Below are 20,330 nucleotides of genomic sequence, written 5' to 3'. Positions count from 1 at the left end.
TAGGGAGACCATCAAAAATCGTTGTGAAAAATCAAAAATCGACTATATATTTTATTTTCGGTTTTTGAACATTGTTTCTATGACTAATAGGCACATATCTGGACACTTGCTTTATTTAAAATTTTATTATTTAAAAACTTTAAATTTTGTTGTTCGATGAGATTTTCATTTTCACGATTCTGAAATTAACGCTCGGGCTCGGAGTTTTGTGTTCCGTATCCAGTCACATTGAGCGGAAAATGGCGAATTTATCTTACAGGAAGCGCATGGTAAGTTTACAAGGATAAACAAATCAACTATTATTTTTTTATAGTGCAGATTAAAACACAGCTATATTTCTGTCGGCTTTAATAAGTATCAATGCGTTCAATGATCAGCTTTTCAAAAAAGCTTGCTGTCTTTTAGCCAAATTTTAAATATGCAACCCAAAGCAACTCTTCAAGAGCAGTAATAATTATAGAATGTTTTCATTATGCATAACTCCACGTTTTTTTTTTTGTTTTTTTTTTTTTGTACGTTTCACCAAATCCAGAAATCTCAAGTTTATAGCTAGCACAGCAAGCGTTTATGGTAACGCGAGAAAATTCGGGATGAGGTCAGTACTATGACACAAAAGTTGAACATAGTCTTATATAGGAAAAGATCTCAGATGTATCTGACTGTAGATAAACACTATTGTTTACTTTTTTATTATAATATTTTCCAAATCATTAGTTGATTAAATGAAAATTGATATTGATTAAATTCGTTATTCATTATTAAGGTTCTAACTCTGCACCCAAAATAATCATACATATGTGTAATACTTGAGTTACATGTATACTTAGTGATACTTATTGCATATTTAGTGTATTATTTTACATACATACATGTTAATCCTACACAATATGTATAGGAATGTTCGCCGAAGCGTACTGCGACGTCACGATTCAGGCATGTGTGTAAACTGGTTGGCAGAACCAAAAATTGATAATGGCACTTAGTATGAAGAAGTCTACCGATAACGATATTTTATCAACATATGCGAACTCTTTGTCAGAAGAAGCGAAAAGGAGATATACGGTAAAGTTGCTGTACAACCGTGGTACCTGTTCTCTGCATGATCCTTACCATTTAACGTGAATTGGAGCTAAAGCCCAGGTACCTGGCCAGATCTGACGTTCGGTGATATTTACCTGTACCTGATCGACACACCATCTTTGTTTACAAAGGAGTCTATGAAGGCCTACAAATCATTAGATGCTTACAAGTATGGGACAATATAAATGCATAATTACGATAGTTGTTCTTGTAAATAATTCCTAATGGAATTCATGACTAACGTACTAGTACAGAAGATGTCCGCTGGTTCCCATGATTTACCACTGATGTGTTGACGCTTAATTGCAGATATCCAGAGCTCTCTTCTTGATTCTTGCTTCTTGGGTATGCGGTAAAAGCTTTTCGGACTACTCTTATCAAATTTATTAGCACAGCCTATTACACAACATGACACAACCATCGTTTTGCTTGTGTTTACTCAGCATTCGGCCATTAAACTTTCAAATGTTTTGCCAACCAGTAAGTCACGTGACTGATTTCTGACGTCACGGCGAAAATCCCTATTTATAGAATATTATAATTATGTATGTCAGTTGTATATCGTATGTAGTTATGGTTATAACCTTAAGCAACTGATATCAGATTAAGGTCATACACAACAGTTTTTTCCTACAATGAGATTTTCTTTAAAATTACACCACGTATCATTGAAGATATGAACATTAGATATATGCAAAGAAAATTACCTCATAATGCGCGATTTACAGAGCTATGGGGCCGCCATAAGGGGGTGTTTTTGAAAATACATGAAAAACAGTTTAATCATGTTAATGTTAAATAAAAACTTAAATTTCTTGCAAAGTAAAAGTCAGAACTGCCTTGTTTGAGGTTCATTGTTGAGAGCATTCATTAAATTTATTTTCTTGTAAAAAAATCATTGTGAACTGAATTTCCAATTTTTATGGGGTAAAATTGCAGTTTTTATCATTATTTATACCCTTTTATACAATACATAATCATGATAATGGCAAATTAAATTTTTTCCTCATGATGACAATTTGTTCATAATTTCATATGCTGTAAATGATAATACACGTATATTTATGCTCTTTTCAAAACATGGGGTCAATGCGCTTGTTGTTTTTTTTTTTAGATATTTGGCATTATTTAACACTTTTTTCATCTTATTTTTGCCCATGCCAATGAATGGCGCGTTATTTGGCGGACGGCAGCATTGCCATTTACATGCAATTATGATGTACGTTTCCTGCTTTTATTAAATCACTGTGACATTAAAAATGAACTATGATGTTTACCTAGATTGTTACGCGCTGGCGTTTGTTTACATGCCTGTTATGGCTTTGATTGTCCATATATTGTGACGCCATGGCTTAGTGATAGCAAAACAGAGTTATTTCCCCCTGTAACTATTGTGTATACCTTTAAGTGGACTCATCTGTACTTTTTCAGTTAAAAGCTGGACTTGAAAGTCAAGGCATTTTGCAAAAGGTGGGTACAATCTTGCATTAAAAGATGATTCCAATGTTCAATCATTTTCATTCTTTGACACCAGAGATAATTGTAACTTTTTCTGTCAACTCGTCATTATGTGGGGGTGGGGATATGGTACATGTAATGTAAACAAAGAAAGGAGGCTAACACAAATGCAGAGCCCCCCCCCCCCCCCCCCCCCCCCCCCCCCCCCACCACACACACACAATTCGCAACATGTTTTTCACAGTATGGATAATTAAATATGTATTACTATATATAGATCTCTTTAGCAAGGCCCTTCTTTGAAACTGTATACATGTACATCTCCTTTCAATATTCAACATTTATCTCGGGGGGGGGGGGGGGGGGGGGGGGGGGGGGTATTGTGATTGGTCAGCAGGTTGGGCAAGTGATTTTTGACATAGCTGCTTGCCCTTGGGCAAGTGCATTAAAATTGTATTTGTCAGTCCTTGTGACACTTTTTTGTCAACTTTCCTATGCACTCTGACTCTGCACCCATATGAATGAAATGATACAATTCATGTCATGACCTACCCTCTAGGTCATATCTTTAAGGTCACTAGATCATTTTTTGTTAATTTCTTGTGTGTTCTATATCTCCAACTTATTTAGGATATTTAAAACTTATGTCAACACGATGTGTCATGACTTGCACTATAATCTACAGACCCTGAAACGTGCTACTACACCAGTTGCACGGTACGGTTCGGTACGCTTTATGAACGGTACGGTTCGTTTTCTGAACGGTACGGTTCGTTTCTTGAACGGTACGGTTCGTTTCTTGCACGGTACGGTACGCTTCTTGAACGGTACGGTTCGCTTCTTGCACGGTACAGTTTGCTAAAAATAGCTGCACGCTTTGTGAACGGTTTGCACGTTTTATTAATGAAGTGGGCGTGGCCAGAACGCTTTGACTTCGTATAAATTGTACGTTTCGATAGTTTGTTTTCACTCGATCGGTCTTATTCGGCTCTTTGATTATCGGCTGCAGGATTTGTGGTTGTGTTAGAATGTGCACATGGGGAAATGAGATGTTATTTTTTATTGCTTCGATGGAATAATTCCATATTGATAACGTACATAAAAGTTATGAATAAAAGTTTTTAGAATTTGCTTAAGTCTAAGTCTTAATGGTTGTTATTACGTTTCAATTTGTTTTTCATTTCTCATCAGACATTTATTAATTTACGATTTTATAAAAAGTTGTTACATGAACTGCTCCCCGACATGGGCGTGCGTAAGTGTAAAAACAAAGCGTATTAAGTTTCCGGATATAAATTACAGTGCCTAAATTGGAAAAGTTTTTAAGAAGAAGTGAATTTTGTTTTGAATACACTAAAGTCGCAAATGACACAATGATTATTTTCTGCACTTCACATTTATTGTGATTTATCATCGGCATTATGAAAGATCCAGGATATCTGCACATGAAGTTTGTACATCCTTTTTTGTCAGCATTCAGTCATTCATAATTAATAATGTTAGATATCTGTTGCATTTGTCTTTGAATCAAATAAAATGATGATAATACATATATATTCCTATCCTTTATCACGCGAAGTCCGATTTTCATTTCCCTGACTTTATTTTTGATTACTGAAAATTGAATTAAAAAAAATTAACAGAAAAGTAAGGCAAGTGTATAGTTTGCAATAAAAATGTTTCATATACCTTTTCTATATATTGTTGAAATACTTGAAAATGCTGAAATGAATAATTTTTTGCGTCCGATTTGATGCTTTGCATCAATTTAACTTGTTTACATTCTTTTACACATGTATGTATCTATTTATTTCTCTGTCGATGTAATTAAAAATTGTTTATTAGTGTATTTAATAAATCCGCCAATCTACATCTATCTATATGGGTCGTTATCAATGTAGAAGAGAAAAAGATATGTCAAAATTATTGCTAATAAAGTAATGAAAATATTACAGTGTAGAACGTGACAATTTTTCTAATCGGTCTAGAAATTTCTCATATGATTCAGACACTGTACGTAGGAAAGTACATATTGAATACAACAGTAGACAACCATTCGTCTCATAGCGAATTAGAAATCTTCTAACACTTTGCCGCATAGTTTTGAAATCGTACTTTGTTTTAAGCATCTCGGTGATTTTCACAGTTGATAACCCAGCTTCGTGATGTTTGAGGATAATGCTTCGAATAGCCTGCGATAGTCTACGACCTCCTTTCCCATCGGGCGCCATTGTGAAAATAATATACTGTGGCTGAAAAAGTGGGTCACGTGACATAAATTGCACGCTTTCTGCACGGTACGGTACGCTTTCGGGCTTTTGGGGGCGGGGTTTGCATAATATTATCCTGCACGCTTTCTGCACGGTACGGTACGCTTTTTGAACGATACGGTTCGTTTCTTGAACGGGACGGTACATTTCTTGAACGGTACGGTTCGTTTCTTGCACGGAACGGTTCCGTTCGTTTTTAAGGTGTAGTAGCACGTTTCAGGGTCTGTACTTTGAGACAGTGCACACCTTTTTATATCCCAATTTATTGAGTGACTTTCTTGAGATATTAAAAGATGGTTAGATGACCAAGTGTTGACTGATATATGATGTTTTCATTTTATGTTTTTATTTGTAACAGGAAGTAAAACGCCTGAAGCCTGAGGAAGATGCCAAATGGTGGTGTCAGGCTGGTCTTGACAAAGATGGGTTCAAAGTAAAATATATATCTGACTATAAAGGTGAGTTTAAACCATATTTATATCATCTTTGCTTGCTCATTTGTTCCTATATTCCTACAAGGCTGAATTCATGCAGGAACAACTCCGCATAAGAAACAAGATCTTAGCCTCAAAATCTAATCTAACGTTCAGATACATAGATGACGTCTTATCTACATGTATTAACCAGTTTTCACGAAAAACTTTGTAAAGCACAGGCCCTTTGGGCTTCCCAGTATAATAATTGTGCAAGCCCGAACAATATTTTGCAGGCCCAAAATGTTTTTTTTCTAATTTGACCTCTTGTTATCTGCTGATTCTACTCTATAGACACATGCACAGTTCTACTGTAGGAAAATACAGGTCAAGATGATCATAGTTAGAGAACAACTGACATTAAAAGGATTATATTATTTTTCAACATATTAATCCAGTATATGCGAAAGTTTTTGGACCACACAGGACATTCGGTCCTGTGTAATCAATGAACACACCGGACCGAACCAAATTTTGTCAGACCGAAAAACCTAATGTAAAAAAGTGAAACGTGAAAATGCAAAACCAAGGGAATCTTATTTATTATACTAGTAATACTATACCAGGAATCCCTCCCGTATAATACTTTAGACAGTCCATGCGGTTTTAATCAATTCATTTACGTATTTGGATGTGTGCTATTTTTTTTTTACTTATAACAAACTCCGCATCAAGATAGTAAAGCTCAAAACCGGACATTGAGACATCGGACATTCTGGTCCGGTGTAAAAAAATGATGCATCGGACCTGAGGCACTGCACATCGGTCAGGTCCGACGGTCCGATGTCTTTCGCATAGACTGATTAATCTCGCAGATACATCAGCAGCTTATGTTCAACTCTGTTTTGTATACACCATGTACAAAACATTTTGTTTTCTCCAGAATCACTTAAATGTTAGCCAAGGCCCACCCTCGCAGTGTTCGAAATTGGTTTAAAACTTGGTATAGACCACAGGTCTATGCCAAGATAAAATGACTTAGACTTCATCGAATTGGCATAGACCATAACATTGAAAAAATAATAACACAAATTTAAAACATTTTCATTTACTTCTAATATACTTAGAAAGTGTATTTTCTTTCCATTTCTGTAATATCCTTTCCTCATAATGTTTATCAGACATCGACTGACCATGCAAGGCCCTCTTGGATACTTTATTGCTTTAAATCTAGAAAATTGGCATAGACAATTTGGTCTTTCTCAATTACAGTTGGCATAGACCAGTGCCATTTGACATAGACTCGGTCTATCGGTCTATGGTTAATTTCGAACACTGCCCTCGGTCCAATGGGGCATGAATTTTCGTTTTTTTTCTCCTCGTACGACAGGGTTTTTTTTGGGTTTTTTTTATCGGATGGTTGTGATTGTGAAATACGCTTGGGTGGTTTTGAATTTCCCGGATGAGCCCCCTCCCTATACTTCAGAAAAGGCAGCATGGTTGATAATTTTTCTATGCGAAATTTGACTACTAAGTCATGCCATTTAGTCTGAGTCAATCTCACGCTTTATTTGTAATATATACAGAACATATAAGAAAAAATTTACAGGCCCACCGGACTCCAGGGTTTAATATTTTAAGAAGCCTGATCCCGATTTTACTGGCCTCGGGCATCGGGCCGCTGGTTAACGTCGAAGACTGATTAACAATGATACTGTTTCTAAGTATCTGCATATCATTTATCCTCCTGAGCTTGAGATTAACTCAACTACATGTATGGAGTCGCATTGTTCTGCCTCATATTTAGACCTTTTTTTTTTAATTTGACAGGCAAGGAAAATTAAACACGAAGATATATGATAAACGTGATGATTACAATTTCCCTATTGTCAACTTTCCACACTTGTCAAGCAACATTCCATCTTTTCCCGCGTACGGTGTATTTGTTTCCCAGTTGATTCGCTACGCTAGACATGCTAGAGGAAGCTCTTTGTATAAAGACTTCTTGAACAGATCTGTGTTACTTGCCAAAAAATTGTTGACACAGGGATACCAAATGCCCAAGCTTATATCATCAATGAAAAAGTTTTATGGGCGACACCACAAACTCGTTAACAGATACAGCATCAGTGTTTCAAAATTGTCTCGTGATATACTCTGCGCTACATAACTAATTTTTCTGGTCTCTTACCTGATTTGACTTTGAGAAATGCATGACGAGTGACACATGTGGAGCACTCACTCATGAAGTGCTCACTATTCTGGAACACCTGGCCTCACCCAGGATGATTCTAGGGTTCATGCGTTTCCTTGTTTTTTGTGTGTTTTTATGTGTCGATCGTATTTATTTTCAATTTTGTCCCTGGTCTTTCCATTTTGATTGCCACATTGGTACCTTTTCTTGAATATACTTTAAATAGAGATATTTTTAGGAGGTTTTTAGAAGGTTTGAAATAAGAATTTATGCTTGCTTGTGCTATTATAAATGCTCACCTACATGTAGTAGATTTTGAAAAATCATATTGATATTTTTTGGCACTATTGTGTGTTTGACCCATCAACTCAGACACACATAAGCTTGTAATTGCATGGTATTGTACATGTATGTGATCCTAATAAGTACTTGTATCACCAAATATTGAATCACTGAAATTGAGTGCAAATGAGAAAGAAATGTTATTGCTATACATACAGTGTACTGTTTACTTTAGGTGAACTAATGCTGAGTTGCTTGTGCTCTATTTGTATGAATGCACTTGTTCTTGCATTATGCAGGATTTGGTGTATTTGCCGAAAAAGACTTCAGAGCAGGGGATTTTCTTCTAGAATATGTTGGAGAAATAATTACTGAAGAACATTTGAAAGGCAGAGAAAATGTGATGAAAATAATTTTTTTTTTTACAAGAACAAAGGAAAAAGTATGTGGTAAGTTTTATACATGAATGATGGTAGACATCAGAAAGTGTTTTGTTTTCAGTTTGCAAAGCTCATTGTTGTTTTCTAAATTAAACAACATGTACATGTAAGAACATTATTGATCTTTATTTGGTTAATGCATAATTGAAATAGTTTTTTGTACCGGACTTGACAAAGTCGGGGTAATATGATACCTGTACATGTATTTGCTTTGTGCCTGACTGTCTGTCAGCGTGTGTGCCTACTTGCTTATTGCGTGTTTGCCTGATAGTTTTTTATACGCCCGTCGAAGACGGGACGTATTATGGTATGGCGTCGTCCGTCTGTCTGTCCGGACCTTGTGGACAGGATACAGACTGAACCATAAGCCCTAGGACTTTACAACTTGGTACATTTGATCACCATGATGAGAGGAAGATGCCTATTGTTTTTCATGGTCAAAGGTCAAGGTCGTAGTATCACTTTTTAGGAAAACCTTGTGGGCAGGATACAAACCGAACCGTAAGCTCCAGGATATTATAACTTGGTATATTTGATCATCATGATGAGAGGAAGGTGCCTATTGTTTTTCAAAGTCAGAGGTCAAGGTTCTAAGGCTATCCCTCTTTATATCTTGATATCCATTTCTACAAGCATAATAATGAATTAACTCACAGAGGACAGTGCTAACTTCACTAAAATATGAATCCCACTAAAATATGTTTTCCTTGAGCAAAATCTACGGGCGTATTATGCCACATTGGCGTTGCTCTTGTTGGTTTATTTTTCCTCAACTATTTTGTGCAGGATGTTCATACTGTGTACATACTTTGTTACATGTAATACTCTGTCACATACCAAAATTAGGTCACTGCCTTTTGTATTTTGACCTTAACCAATTAAAGAAATTGGGTTTTGGGGAAATATCTCCTCAACTAGTTCAATCAGGATATTCATATTTGGTACATGAGTAGGTATATTGTGTAATATACCATAGTGTTCAATCTAAAGCAATTTAGCATGGCGCGGTGTCATGCCCTTTTCCTGATGCCATGCCCTTTTTTTCCGGCGCCATGCCCTTTTTCTCATTCAAACCTATCGACAACAGAGCGCCATTTATTTCTTTTTGGTAAAAGTAATCTTAAAACTACATTAGACCACTGGTCGTCTCTAACGAAAAAAGAAAGATACAACGAGTTAAGTTCATTCTATGAAATTTAAATTGAGGGAATTTTACATGACCTGAAGTTATGAAATAATGCCCCCCTCCCCCCTATATACTAGTTTTTTCTGAATCTGTGTAATTTTATTTTTGGAAGGCAAGTACATGAAGATGCATATAACACTTTCTCAAAAAGAGAAAGTATATACATGTAGGATGTATTGCAAAGTTATATATATTACTAAATATTGTTGCCTTTAAAATCAAATAATTATGATAACAAAGTGCCCTAAAAATCCGAAAATTGCATAACGTGTGCCCTTTTAAGGCAAAATTTTGTGTGCCTTTTTTCTTTCTATACCAAAAGTAGGTCACCGCCACCTATATTTCCATTGTTTTTTTTTTTTTACAGAGTTTACAGCCCTTGACACTTAGAATATCTCCAGAATAGTAGATTAATTTTTTCATCGCAACTCCTCTTCAATGGTTTGAGGAAAAATGTTTTGAAACTTTGTAAAAAGTAAAGGCATGATATGAAGATGCACATGGAGGAGGGGCATTATGGTCCATTGTTTTTAATTTTTTTAAAGAGTTACAACCCTTACCACTTTCAATTTTAGTCAAAATATAGGTTAATCTCATAACTTTGCCATTTCTGCTGACTTGATACCACTTTGAGATACATCTATTTGTCATTTTCAGTATTGATGCTTCAACTCAAGATCATATATGCCAGTATGTCAATGATGGGAACAAGATGGCTAATGCTGTCATGAAACTTTTGACTTTTGAGAGGCCTTGTCTATGCTTGTTTACTGTCAGAGATATTCAAGAGAAAGAAGAAATACTGTATAACTATGGAGATACTCAGAATCTCTGGTGGAGAAATAAGGTACAGATATTGAAGAAAGCATAATAATTTCTCAATCTACTGTGATTGACTTGATCCATGATATCAAATGTTCAATGAACTGGATTAAATTTCTTTAGATATAAAGTTATATAATGATTTACCCTTGAATTGAGGCATTAATACAAATTTGAAATTTGATAACCATGAAGATGAATAGTTTCAGTTTACATTGTATTTTGAGTTTTTCACCTCTCAACCTATACTTGAAGTTTATGGCTTTTCTCATCCCATGGAAGGAAATGATATATATTATTACTCATTACTTGACTTCACCTAAGCCATGAATTGATTGCTTTGTTTTACATTCATGTCATTTCATAGAAAATTCAGTATTATGGACCATTTTATCTCACGTGGAACAGCAGTTTTATGTGAGCTTTTCTGATCACAATTTTTCCGTTGTCTGTCCTTCGTAAATTTTTTAAGTGTTAGACTTCTTCTCTGAAATTGCTAGGCAAATTTCAACCAAACATGGCAGGAAGCATTATTGCGCGGTGGGGATTCAAATTTGTTCAAATGGTGCCCTTGGCACCTAGGGTTCTGTACTTAAGGGCCAAAAAGGGTGAAAATGTACCATTTCTGAAAAAATCTTCTTTTCAGAAGGCACTGGAAAGAATGATAAGATTTTATGCATGGGGCATCTAAAGGACCATGAGATTCAAGTTCATTAAAGAGAAAACGATCTGCAAACTTTGGGGCCCATATAGGGGGTTCAAAGTTTGACGTAGGCTTATATAGGAAATAAGATTTTAAAAATTGTGAAAGTACATGGCAGAACCACTTGATATTTTGCATGAAGCTTCCTAGCAACAAAAATTGTTAAAGTGATATTGGTTTGTCAACTTGTCGACTGCCCATAAGGGGATGGGTGGGGATGGGGTAGTGGTTTCAAATTTTACCCATGGGGGTAGGTTCAAAGTTAAACATATGCTTATATAGGTAAAGATATAAAAAAAAAATATTCTGCGAAAGTACTAATAAGACTGGACATGAGAGGCCTCATGATTAAAAATGTGATCCCATAACCACTTTGACATGGAGGCCCCTATACAGTAAAAGATATAAAAATGTTCTTCTGTGAAAGTACATGTACTAAGCAGAATGATTAGATATTTTGCATGAACTTCCCAGCAACAAGAGGAGTCAAATTATTCAAGGGAAATCAATCCATTGACTTAAGCATGTTAAGGGCCTGCAAGTGGATGAAAGTTTAACAAAGTCTTATACTGGAAAAGATATAAATTGTCTTTAGTGGAAGTACTGAGCAGAATGACTTGGTATATTGCATAAAGCTTTCTAGCAACTTTTATGTTTAGGTGAGCATTGTGGGCCATTGGCCTCTTGTTTATATATAGCTGTATTATAGGTAGTTACAAATTGTAAATTTCCAATTTTTCTGCTGAAGTGGGGCAATGGTGTCACTTGGACATATCTAATACTATCTTTGCAGTTAGATTTCTTAATTTTTTACCCCTCTGCCAATTTTGGCCTAAGGGTATTGTCAACACAAAGTCAGATGGGAGTGTATTAGTGTTTGTGTGTGTGTGCATTAGACTATTGTTTCCAGGCCATACATCCTTTGATTTTGGAGTAAGACCACTGAATCTTACTAGGATGTTCACTTACATAGGGTAGATGTGCATTTCAGGGTCAAATGTCAGGTTGACATTTGGGGAGGTTACTATAACTTAAAATAGTAAAATTGTTTTAGGAAAATATTTCCTAAACTATAAAAGATGGATCATTGAACTTTGGTAGGATGTTTACTCAGATAGAGTAGATATGCCTTTTGGGGTCAAAGTATCAATTTGACCTTTGGGGAGGTCAATGTAAATTAAAATAGAAAAATCTTAAGTATAGGAGATGGATCATTGAAACTTGGTAGGATCTTTACTGATATAGTTTATATTTGTTTTTTGGGGTTAAAATGTAAATTTGACCTTTGGAGAGATCACTATTATTAAAAATAACAAATTTGTTTACTAAAAATAGCAAGTTAGCTATCTCCTAAACTATAGAAGATGGATCATTGAACTTTCTCAGGATGTTTACTCAGATAAGGTAGATGTTGGGGTCAAAATGTGAATTTGACCTTTGGGGAGGTCACTGTTACATGTACTGAAAATATAAAAAAAAGTCTTAAATTTAGAAGATTATTGAAACTTGGTAGGATGTTAATCAGATATGGTAGATTAGCCTTTTTGTGTCAATATGTCAAAATGCTGAGGGTTAATCTGCAAGTTTGGAGAACCTATTTTTATTTTACTCATGACCGTTCATTCCTTACCATGAGTTGGCATTGTATCATTTTATACTCTTTTTCAGTGGAACATACATGTAATGGAAACACAGAAAATGATGAAAATGGACAGGGTGACTATGAGGGAAGCAGTAGCTGCAGCAACCAAAGGAACAAGTCAGGTAAAGCTGTTAATCAATTATGTCTCCCCCAGCAAAAGGAGTACAACAATATACCATGGTGTTATAAATTGTGATACAGAAGTTTCGGTTTGATTCATGATACATGTATGTTAATCCACCCAAATGATATGGCTCCATTTCATTTTTAACTCACTATAGCTGAAAGCTCATGTGAGGTTTTTTGATTAGTTTGTCTGTCATCCGTCAGTCTGTAAACTTTCCACATTTTCAATTTCTTCTCCAGGCCAATTTCAACCAAACTTGGCAAAACGTATCATTGCGCGATGGGGATTCAAGTGTGTTCAAATGGTGCCCCTAGTCACAGGGTTCTGTGCTTATGGGCCCAAATGGTTAAAAAGGTACCATTCTTAAAAAATCATCTTGTCATAAAGCACTGGAGAGAATGATTTGATATTATGCACGGGGCATATAAGCGACCATGAGATTCAAGTATATTGTTACTGGTTCTATCCTCCACCAATAAAAACTGGACACCATTGTATGATGGAAAATTGTTGAGTGTGGCAAAAAAACCAAAACAAACAAAATCAGGGAATGAAAAAAGGTGTCATCAATGTAGTTAAGACAGTAAAAGATGTCTCTTGCAGATGTGAATATGGCATTTTTCCATAAAATAAAGCATCCCACATGACTATGCTATCTTCACTTGAGGGCACAAAAAGCAACATGATCATCCTTGCACTTCCAAACTTGAATTTTAACATTTTTTTGCATGAGAAGCAAAAAAAATTAACAGTAAAGAATTTAAGAATATGTGAGGTAACCATAAATGCATCAACAACTAGTGCAGATGTTGCAAATTGAATTAATTTTGGTAGATTTGGTCGTTGTGGTACTTAGGTTTAAGTATATCGGGGCACCTATTAATACTAGCTAGTGGGTTCAAACTTTTTTTTTTGGTAGGGCACTGGCTTTTAAATCTGAAGGTTGTATTTGAGACTTAGTGATACTTCCTAACAATTACACTTCATTTCTTTCACAGTAAAGTGGTAATTGGAGGACGCACAGCTTTTGCAGGAGCAATTTTGGGATTTAGCATAAATTCATTCATGCTTCGCTCAAATTTTTGCTAGGAAGAAGTTTTGCTTTTGTAGCATGATACAAAAATGATGATCAAATAGATTTTGAGTGTATTTTACAACTAATTTAATCTCCTTATGATGTTGAATGTTTGGCCGGGTTGCAGAACCTGCATTCAGCTTTGAAGTATGGTGAATGCCAGGTGATCAGCTGGCTGAGCGGACCACTTGTGCATGCAATGTACTTTGTCATCAAATCATCTCACACCTCTAACTTGACATCCTTCAAACTTTGTACAATTGTATGGAGACATTAAAGATGTATTTTTGACTTTTTGGAAGCGCTCTGACATTTTTCCAAAATTTACATTTAGTTGAACTTTGTCACTTTCACAACTTGTTTTGAAATAGACAGTACCTACTTTGTAAAATTGACTCCTCTCATAGCGTTTACTTTACATTGTTCAGACCTTGCTTGTACAGTTGTAATGAACACATTGAAGATATGTATGTGATTTTTAGGAAGTGTTCAGACATTTTTTGGAAAAGTTTACATGTAGTTGAACTTTGTATTTTTCTCAGTATGTTATTAACTCCTCTCACAGCTTTTATTTGATATTCTTCAGACCATGTACAGTTGTAATGGACACGAAGAAAATCTGCATGTGGCACTTTAGAAGTGTACTACATGTTCATATCTTTGTAATTTTCCCAGCATGATATCTAAAGGCATGGCCTAAAATATTTCATTTTATGTCAGTGAATAATGTATTAAATCAACCATGCCATTTTGGCCAATTTTAGTATTTCTTGAAACCAACCCTAACCTTAACGTCTATACCTGTAGTCTGTAATGCATATTTAAATATATTTCAGGTTCTGTTCAGGAGTCCCTAAATGGTATTCAATGTTCTGCAATGCTTCCAGGTATAGTTATGCTTTCATTGTTCTTTCGAATAATTTAATCAGTGCTTTAACATGAAGATGTTTAATAAGCTCTGTTTTAATGTGATGAAACTTTGAAACTTGAACACAAGGATTGTAAAAACTGTATTCTCAGATATTTGAGTCATCTGTTTTTCTCTCTTGATCATTTCTTTTTACCTCATTTTGGGTATTGATCTACATAACATTCTAAGTTACATTTCGGGAAATATTGCCTTTTACAATTTACTGACTTCTTAATTTCCTAATGAATAAGTAGACTACTGATGAATTCCATTCAATTTTAGAGGAAACTTGTTATGTTAATGAAGAAGATACTAACGGTGATGATGAACAGGTGGAATCAGTTCAAAAGAATGTTCCTAGGACATCTAGAAAATGCTCAGGCAAGAATTAAGTTTCATATTATATTTGCTCTACTGTTCTTAAACAATTGGATTATGCAATTTAATCAACTTTTGCTTATAAACCGAAGCCATTGAGGTGTCATTCCATGTTCTGTCATCTTTTAACTGTCCATTCATCCAGAACTGTATTACTTTTGTTACTGCTTCTCAAAGGGCAAGGTCTCTGGCTTGAGTACAACTGCAGTTAACATTTTTATACGCCCGTCTTAAGACGGGACGTATTTGGTATGGCGTTCATGTCCGTCCGTCTGTTAGCTTTTTCGTGTCCGACCCGTAACTTAAATACTACAAGGCCTAGAATCATCAAACTTTGTCTGTAGATACATCTTGGGTAGAAGGTGTGTCGCACATTAAAACCAGGTCACTGTGACTTTTCATTAAGAAGATATGGCCATATATGGCAAAAACTTGTCCGGCTCATAACTTGAAAACTATTAGACCTAGACCTAGAATCACCAAAATTGGTCAACTAATGCATCTTAGGTAGAAGGTGTGTCGCATCCTACTTTAAGGTCACTGTGACATTTAATTAAGGTGATATAAAAAATGAATGTTTTAATGGGTACAATCTATACTGTTAACAATATGTGACGGGCGTATCATGTGCCGTGGCGGTGCACTTTATTAAATGTGTAAACAAGGCATCACACCTTCATTTAAATTAGAACATGGATATATTTAACATGGATGACATTATGTGAGAATACCAATAAAAACATGGATGCCATTATATACATGTAGCTGAAAAATTGTTGAGTGTGGAGATAAACAATCAATAATCTCATAAAAACAAAGCAAATACAGAGGACAAGTTTGACTTTGATGACATATTATGCTAGAAATACTGCCCTTGAAAATTTTAATTCCACCACTTTTAACTTCAGATGAAATATCAGAATGTGATATGTTGGATTTACATTTAGTGCAAAAGTATATTGAGCAAAGATGAAGGTCAAAATTGTTTTAAAGTTGATGGTATTTGTCTTTTCAAAGTTACTGTCCTTGAATTGTTAGATTTTAATAATCATTGTTAAAGTGAATGATAATTGTATTATGGGTCAGTACAAGGAATTCTTGAGGAGATGAGCAGTAGGGAAACAAACAAATTGTCTTCTCAGAAAGACTTACTGTAGTTTCATCATTTTTTGTCGATCATCAATTTTCGTGGATTTTGTTGTTGACTTCATACATGAATTCAAATGTTCAACGAAATGTTATAATTACCTATGTATGTTAAATATAAAACATTCATCCATGAATTCAAATATCCTAGAATCTAAGCATCTTTGCTTGAACCGAAGCACCTACTGAAAACCATGGAATTCCATGACCGGGAATATTAATGAAACCAAAGTAACTATTTTCAGTAAAGCTTCTCAAGAAAATACAGCTTTGCCCCATCCATCTCACTGTGTTGTACTGTTATTGCTTCTTGCTGGTTTACACCAGTAAAATCAACACAACCACCAACAGCCATAAAACAGATTTGTAATGTTAGACAAGCTAGATGGCAACATTTAAAAAGACATAACTTTCATATTTTGGAAGACACATTATTTCGTTTTGGTGTTCAAATTATAATGCATTTACAGTTAATATAAAATCATACTTTTTGTTGTAGTGAAATGGTCAAGAGAAGATAGCATTATTGTAAGAAATCATTTTAGGGACTTTGTATATCAGACTGCCATCTGCTCCACAAATGAGAGACCACTGCAAAGTAAGCATTTGTAATGAATACATGTAATGTAAATATATATAGAATGGAAATGATTACATGAAGGTTGTGAGATAAGATCGTAATGAATTTTATTATGATCTCCCTTAGTTTACCAAGGTTGTGATTAAGGGCTAATTATACCCCCACAAGGATAGGGGGTATACTGTTTTACCCTTGTGTGTCATTCCATCCGTCTGTCCATCATTCCATCTGTAACACCTTTCTGTTTGCCATATCTCAAAAATTATACAACTTAACGTCTTAGAATTTTGTACTTAGCTTTATATGGATGAGATGCATTGTGAGATGCAATTTCAGATCCATCGGACATCTACTTCCTGTTTGCCGAAAACTTAGAATTTTTCGTATGCAGTGGTCAGATACAACATTTTTCGTAACATATTTCTCAGCAACTATACATCACAGGCTACTGATATTTTGCATGAAGATTTATATAGGTATGATGTATTTAGGGATGCATTTTCAGATCCATTGGACAACTTCCTGTTTGCTGAGAACTTGGACGTTTAGAGCGGGGGTATCACTAGTGAGCATTGGCTCACAGATTCCTTGTTTTCATTAAAAATAATTTGGAATTAAATGTTTATAGGACATCTTTGGTTTCTTTTGTAGGCAAAGAGGCCATTCTTCAATTTCTCGCAACAACTAACTTACAGAGCATCAGAGGTTTAACTGCACATGAACAATACACCAAAGTCAGAACAAAGCTATTTAATGACAGACTGTGAGAACAAAAACAGCAACATCTATGACAAAAATGTCAGGAACAAAGTAAAAGCAATAAACAGATTTTAGATCTACAGTTGAAGCTGATACATTACCCTATTGTCTGTCCATCTGTTGTCATTTCTTGTCATCACATTTCCTTCTAAGTTAACGAGAAGATTTGCATGAGACTTTACCGGAATGATTTCCTAGTGATTTAGTTGGTTCTAATGAATTTTATGGAGTTCAACCCCTAAGGAGCCATGACTTAAAAAGTCATCACATTTCCTCCTAGGTCATTGATTGGAATTTGATGAAACTGAACAAGAATGATCCCCTAGTTTCCAAGATTTCTGAATGTCACTTTCCTTTTTATTCTTTGAGCATAAGGGTTAAAGCTTGAATTGAGACATGGTCTATGTCTTTGAGGTCAAAAGGTCAAGGTCACTGGCCTGAATGAATACTTATATTTTACAGTTTATAGCTCTACTGAGCTTATGTGATACCCTGTCGTCTATCCATCTGTAAACTTAAGGTTCTTTGCATGGAACAGATTTTGATAAAACTCATAAAATGAGCTGGTAGTGGTCTAGATGGTACAAATCCAATTTTATTGGGTTCTGACCCCTAGGGGTCGAATAAGGGGCCACACCCTTAAAACTTGTAATAGCATCTCCTGAGGTAATGAATGGATTTTGATCATACCTACCTAGAATGATTCCCTAGTAGTTTAGTTGGTCTTAAATTTTCATAGGGGTCTGACCCTCAGGGGCCCAGTTAACTGCCACATCCCAAAAAGTTTGTTATTTGCCTCTCCTCCTAGGTTATAAGTTGCATTTTGAGGAAACTTACTATGAATGATACCTGACTAGTGTGATTGGTTCAAATAAGCTCTCATGGTGGTCCTACCCCTAAGGGCTTAGTAAGGGTGAACCCTAAAAAATTGTTATTGCATCTCTTCCTACATTATTGGTTGGATATTGATAAAACTTACTCAGAATAATCCCCAAGTGGTCTAGTTGGTTTTATAAATTTTTATGGGGGTCAGAACTCCAGTTCCCACTTAGGGGCCAAGCCCTAAAAAGTTTGGTATCACAACTTCTCCTAGGTTTTTGGTTGTGTTTTGATGAAACATACCCAGAATTTTCCCTTATTGGTCTAATTAGACCTTATAAATTTTCATGGGGGTCCGTTCCCTATGGGCCTATTTAAGGGCCACCCCAAAAGTTCTCCTAAGGCAATGGATGGATGTTGATAAAACATACAGCATAATCCTCTAATGGTGTAGTTGGTCCTAATGAATTTTTATCGGGGTCAGACCTCTAGGGATCCCATTAGGCACCTCAAGTTTGTTGTCCCATTTCCTACTCCTAGGTATTTGGTTCGATTTTGATGAAACTTATGCAAATTGATCCCCTAGAAGATTATTTGTTCTTATGAATTTCATAGGAATTGACCCAGTTAATGGCCATCCCCAAAAAAGATTATTATTGCATCTCCTTCTATGTCATTGGCTGGATTTTGATAAAACTTTCGCAGAATAATCCCCTAGTGGTGTAGTTTGTCCTTATGAATTTTCATGGGGCTCTTGACCCAGTCTGACAAAGTAAGAGGCAACCCCTTAATAAGTCTGTCATTGAATCTTTTCTCAGGTTTTTGGTTGGATTTTGGAGAAACTTTCCCAGATTGATCATCTGGTGGTCTAGTTGATCCTTATGAATTTTCATAGGTGTCTGACTGTAGGGGCCAAGTAAGGGTAATCACATCTCCCAGGTTATTAGTTGGAATTTGATGAAACTTACTCAGAATAATCGTCTAGTGCTTTAGTTGGTGCTAATGAATTATCATGGGTGTCCTACCCCTACAAGCCCAATCAGGGACCACACCCAAAAAGTAATGATGGCATCCTCCTATGTTATTGGTTGGATTTTGTTGAAACTGACCAAGAATGATCCCCTAGTGTTGTAGTTGGTCCTAAAAAAAAATCCATCCTTAGGGGCCCAGTAAGAGGTCACATTCAAAAGAGTATGTTATTGCATTTTCTCCTAAGATACCAGCTGGATTTTGATGAAACTTGCCCTCAATGATCCCCTGATGTAGTTTGTCCCAATTCTTATGTGGACAAGTCCCAAGGAACAAAGTTAATGCTATGCCTAAGTAAATTTTAAGAATTTAATTATTTCTGCATATGTCAGTAGAGCATCAGGTCCTCTTGGACCTTTCATGAACATGCTGTAACCTACCTACAGGTGGGGATACTCATTTAAATTTCACTTTAAATAATATAATCATGTTGTCATGAATTCTTAAAATGCTTTATGTACATCTCTGAGAAATCATAGTTACTTTTTAAATTGCAATAATGTCTTAAATACTGGGAGATTGTTTCAATAAATGTTAAAATGTTGCTGTATGATTTGTTTTCTGTCAACTTATGTAGATTAACCTGAGGAAACTAGGTTCTGTTAAAGGAAAAATCTAGATTTAAATTTAGTTTTGCTCAACAACTTCTCCTGTGGTTTGTCTTGTTTTTCAACAGAAGTCATCATTTTATGATTGGTTTTCAGAATTATTGTACATGAATTAGAAATACTAGGTAAGGTCAAATATTCAACAGAAATATTTTTGAAGTGAAATAGGACTGCAAATGAAGTCTGAAAGATTCATGAAAGAGAAAACTTGTGTGCACTAAGACCAAGAATCTTACTGAAGCTGCCTTGATGAGAGGCCAATATACATTGTATATATCACAAGGCCAGGCACTCCTATATTCAATTTTCAAGGGGAAGACATTGTTTTTGTACTTTCTGTCCACCTGTCTGTCATAAAATCTTGTAAACACTTCTCCTTCTATATGGCTTATTTATAGGATAGACTTGA

At 35.4% G+C, this 20,330-nt stretch overlaps 1 protein-coding gene across 1 annotated transcript; it reads left to right on the top strand.

Moving 5' to 3' along the window:
* The first annotated feature begins 203 nt into the window (after positions 1 to 203).
* On the top strand, positions 204 to 19,857 carry LOC125680901 (uncharacterized). Its single transcript, XM_056166607.1, has 9 exons — positions 204 to 269; positions 2,512 to 2,550; positions 5,167 to 5,266; positions 7,997 to 8,146; positions 12,517 to 12,612; positions 14,529 to 14,579; positions 14,885 to 14,983; positions 16,626 to 16,724; positions 17,358 to 19,857. The coding sequence occupies exons 1-9, from the start codon at positions 240 to 242 to the stop codon at positions 17,471 to 17,473; spliced, it is 780 nt and encodes a 259-aa protein (XP_056022582.1). The 5' UTR covers positions 204 to 239; the 3' UTR covers positions 17,474 to 19,857.
* The last annotated feature ends 473 nt before the right edge of the window (positions 19,858 to 20,330 follow it).

Source organism: Ostrea edulis, chromosome 5, assembly GCF_947568905.1.
Source record: "Ostrea edulis chromosome 5, xbOstEdul1.1, whole genome shotgun sequence".
Classification (NCBI taxonomy): domain Eukaryota; kingdom Metazoa; phylum Mollusca; class Bivalvia; order Ostreida; family Ostreidae; genus Ostrea; species Ostrea edulis.
This window is presented reverse-complemented; position numbering and strand designations above follow the sequence as displayed.